Below are 2905 nucleotides of genomic sequence, written 5' to 3' on the forward strand. Positions count from 1 at the left end.
GTTGACAGCTTTACCAATTGAAGTAGCAAAAATTGAGGTAGGAGTGGATTGTAGCAGATAAAGTCCATTTGAGATTTTACCAAGAACTAGTGGCCTCTTCAGAGAAAGGCCCTGTAAGACACAATCATAGGCAGAAAATAAAGCATTACAACGAAGTTGTAATAGGAGCTGATGTAGGGAAACTAAATTGTACTGGAAATAAGGTACAAGTAAAGCATTTTTCAAAATCAAGTCATTAGATAAAGGAAGTGTGCCAGAACAAGTTACCTTCACCTTATAACCATTGGGAAGGATGACAAGGTAAGGGATTACTAGTGGTTTAATATTTATTAAGAGAGATTTTTTAGGAGTCATATGATTTGTAGCACCTGAATCTATTATCCAAGGATATCAACTAAGCGAGAAAGGTTGCAAGCAAATACACAACAATTTCTAGTATCAACACAATGTACCGAACCTGCAAAGTTGGCAGATCCAGAGGCAGTAGCATCATGAGAGACCTTGAACTGTTGAAACATGTTCAGCAAGTGTTCATACTGTTCCTTTATGAAACCATGGTTCTTAGAATCAAAGTGTTTAATCTTATTATCAGAAGCACACCCATCTGTTGGTCCCAAACTCTAAGCCTCTAAAACATGAGCATAACCAGCAGGCTTCTTAAACCTATTGAACTGGACAGTGTTCTGAAAAGTGTTAGGATACCCATGAAGTTTGTAACATTTTTTTATGGTGTGGCTAGGCTTTTTGCAGTACTTGCATATGACACTTGCCCTTTTAGAATCGAAATTAACCTTTTGTGAATAAGTTTTCTAGATGCCAACAGGGGAAGAACCAGTATATGGTTTCTGAACACCAGTGGAGAAAGAAGCAGACTCGGAAGAGAAAGATGGAACTAAAGCTTGTGCCCCACATTGACTTTCATCATTAACCAGCATAGCATACGCAGTGTCTATGTCTTAAGAGGTTTCATGGCCAGAATGTTCCTCCTGATGGTAGAATAATTGTCGTTCAAACCCATAAGGAACTGATGAAGCTTCTGATCTTCTTTCAATTTTTGAAATGCCTATTTACATCCACACACACAATCAGGATATGTTATGGAATATTCTAGCTCATCCCACAACTTCTTAATTCTGGAAAAGTAGGAAGCAATATTCGAAGCTCCTTAGAGAAATAGATGATAGAGCCTTACGGATCTGATACACTTTGCTCCCATTGGGCTGTCCATATCGTTTCTCAATGTCCTTCCATAACTTTGCAGCTGACTTTGTATACATAGCACTTTCCCTAATTTCAGCTTCCAAACTATTCAGTATCCAAGCAATTACCATGTCGTTACATCGACACCAAGGCTCATAGAATGGAGATGCAACATTATGTTTGGAAATAGTCCCATTGATTATGTCGAGCTTATTCTTACACGACAAACCGATCAGCATTCCCCTTCTCCAACTTCCATATCCCATACCATTTAATCGATCGGCAATGATGATAGTACCAGGGTTGTCAGTTGGATAGAGGTACAGTGGGTTTGAGGGCTCAACAGTAACCGAATTATTAGGTAAGGTAGAAGTAGAAGTATCAGATGAGGTTTCTAATTGAGCCATAGCAAATTTGAGAAACAAGGGTTTCAAATTCAAATTGAACAACAAAAATTGATAGCAAAATTGAAGAAAGTACCCGCCTTCTCCACCAAATCAGCAGCTTTCTCCAGCAAATCGAAGGAGCAATACCTTTGAATTTGTAGAACTAAGAGTTAATCGGTAACAACCACAAACGTCACCAAACTCTACACTGGGAAACCAAAAAAAACTTCAAAATTGTCCGTCAAGGGTAACATCGGACGACGGCCGATGCTCCGATTCACCCAAATCCGGGCTCTGATACCATGTTACGCGCAAGGATCGGAGTAATTTGATGAAATAAATGGGTGAACCCTATTCACAAAGAGAGAGAGAAAAATGAACTCTTATTTCTGATATGTTTCTTACAGAGAAATCTTTCTGAATCTTCTAGAACTATGTACTTTATATATAACTAATAAAGAATGGATATCTCTATCAAAGAGGCTACACTTGTAAGTTAACTTATATATACAACTAAGTATTTCAAGTTGGGCCTTCAGCTTTGTGTTGGGCCGCTGGACCACTTGTAACTTCAACACAAATCAAAAGTTCAAGTTTCTTCAGCTAAATCTAGGTTTCAGTAGTTTCTTCTCTAACTTCTGCTTTTCATCTTTCATCTCTCGGCGAGTTCAATTGGTTTAAGTGGACTGTTGTGAGTTTATGGTTTCAAACAGCTAAGAATCAATATTTTCTTGGTTTACTGCTATGCAAAAGGTCAGTGCATACTGACCCCCTTTCTTCACCTTGAATTAATTAGTTTCCAAGTTGGTTCTCTTATTGTTCATGTTAGATACTAATGATGTAAAGCTGTATTTGTTATGTCATGCCTTTGCATGCTATTTTCAATGTTAAATTAGGAATTTCCTGATTGAGATCTGTTGTATTGATGTTGTTATCGAATCTGTGCAATTGAATCCTACCTTACATGATTTGATTAGTAAAAATGATCCTACACTAAGTGATATTCTTATGGTTAAGTCTCAATGACTAGTTGAGTTAACCTCTACGTTGATTTTGTGTGACCCACCCCTGTTAGTTAAACGATAGTCGTATGAGCATTACCATGTTAGCTAAGCTAGTTGAGATATGTTTATTGATCCCCCAATAATGAGGTTAACTTGACCACCTTGTTTGTGACATTTTGTAGCCATGTCTTGGTGTAGTGAAGGGATTTCCTTATATTTCATGTCTTGTATTTAACCTGTTTACTTTAAGGACCTTAGCTGATAAATTGGTAGTTGATAACATGCATGTTCTGCATATTCAGTGATCCATGTATA

The 2905-nt window shown here is 37.6% G+C and overlaps 1 protein-coding gene across 1 annotated transcript; it reads right to left on the reverse strand.

Annotated features, from left to right (window-relative positions):
- Positions 1-1127: 1127 nt before the first annotated feature.
- LOC104242259 (uncharacterized) lies at positions 1128-1607 on the reverse strand. The gene has a single exon (XM_009797288.1). The coding sequence runs from the start codon at positions 1605-1607 to the stop codon at positions 1128-1130; it is 480 nt and encodes a 159-aa protein (XP_009795590.1).
- Between the last annotated feature and the right edge of the window lie 1298 nt (positions 1608-2905).

The sequence above is a fragment of the Nicotiana sylvestris genome, chromosome 11, assembly GCF_000393655.2.
Source record: "Nicotiana sylvestris chromosome 11, ASM39365v2, whole genome shotgun sequence".
Classification (NCBI taxonomy): domain Eukaryota; kingdom Viridiplantae; phylum Streptophyta; class Magnoliopsida; order Solanales; family Solanaceae; genus Nicotiana; species Nicotiana sylvestris.

What these genes read in the sequence shown, in the direction of transcription:
- LOC104242259 (XM_009797288.1), bottom strand. Translation starts at nt 1,607, where the DNA reads ATGGCTCAATTAGAAACCTCATCTGATACTTCTACTTCTACCTTACCT.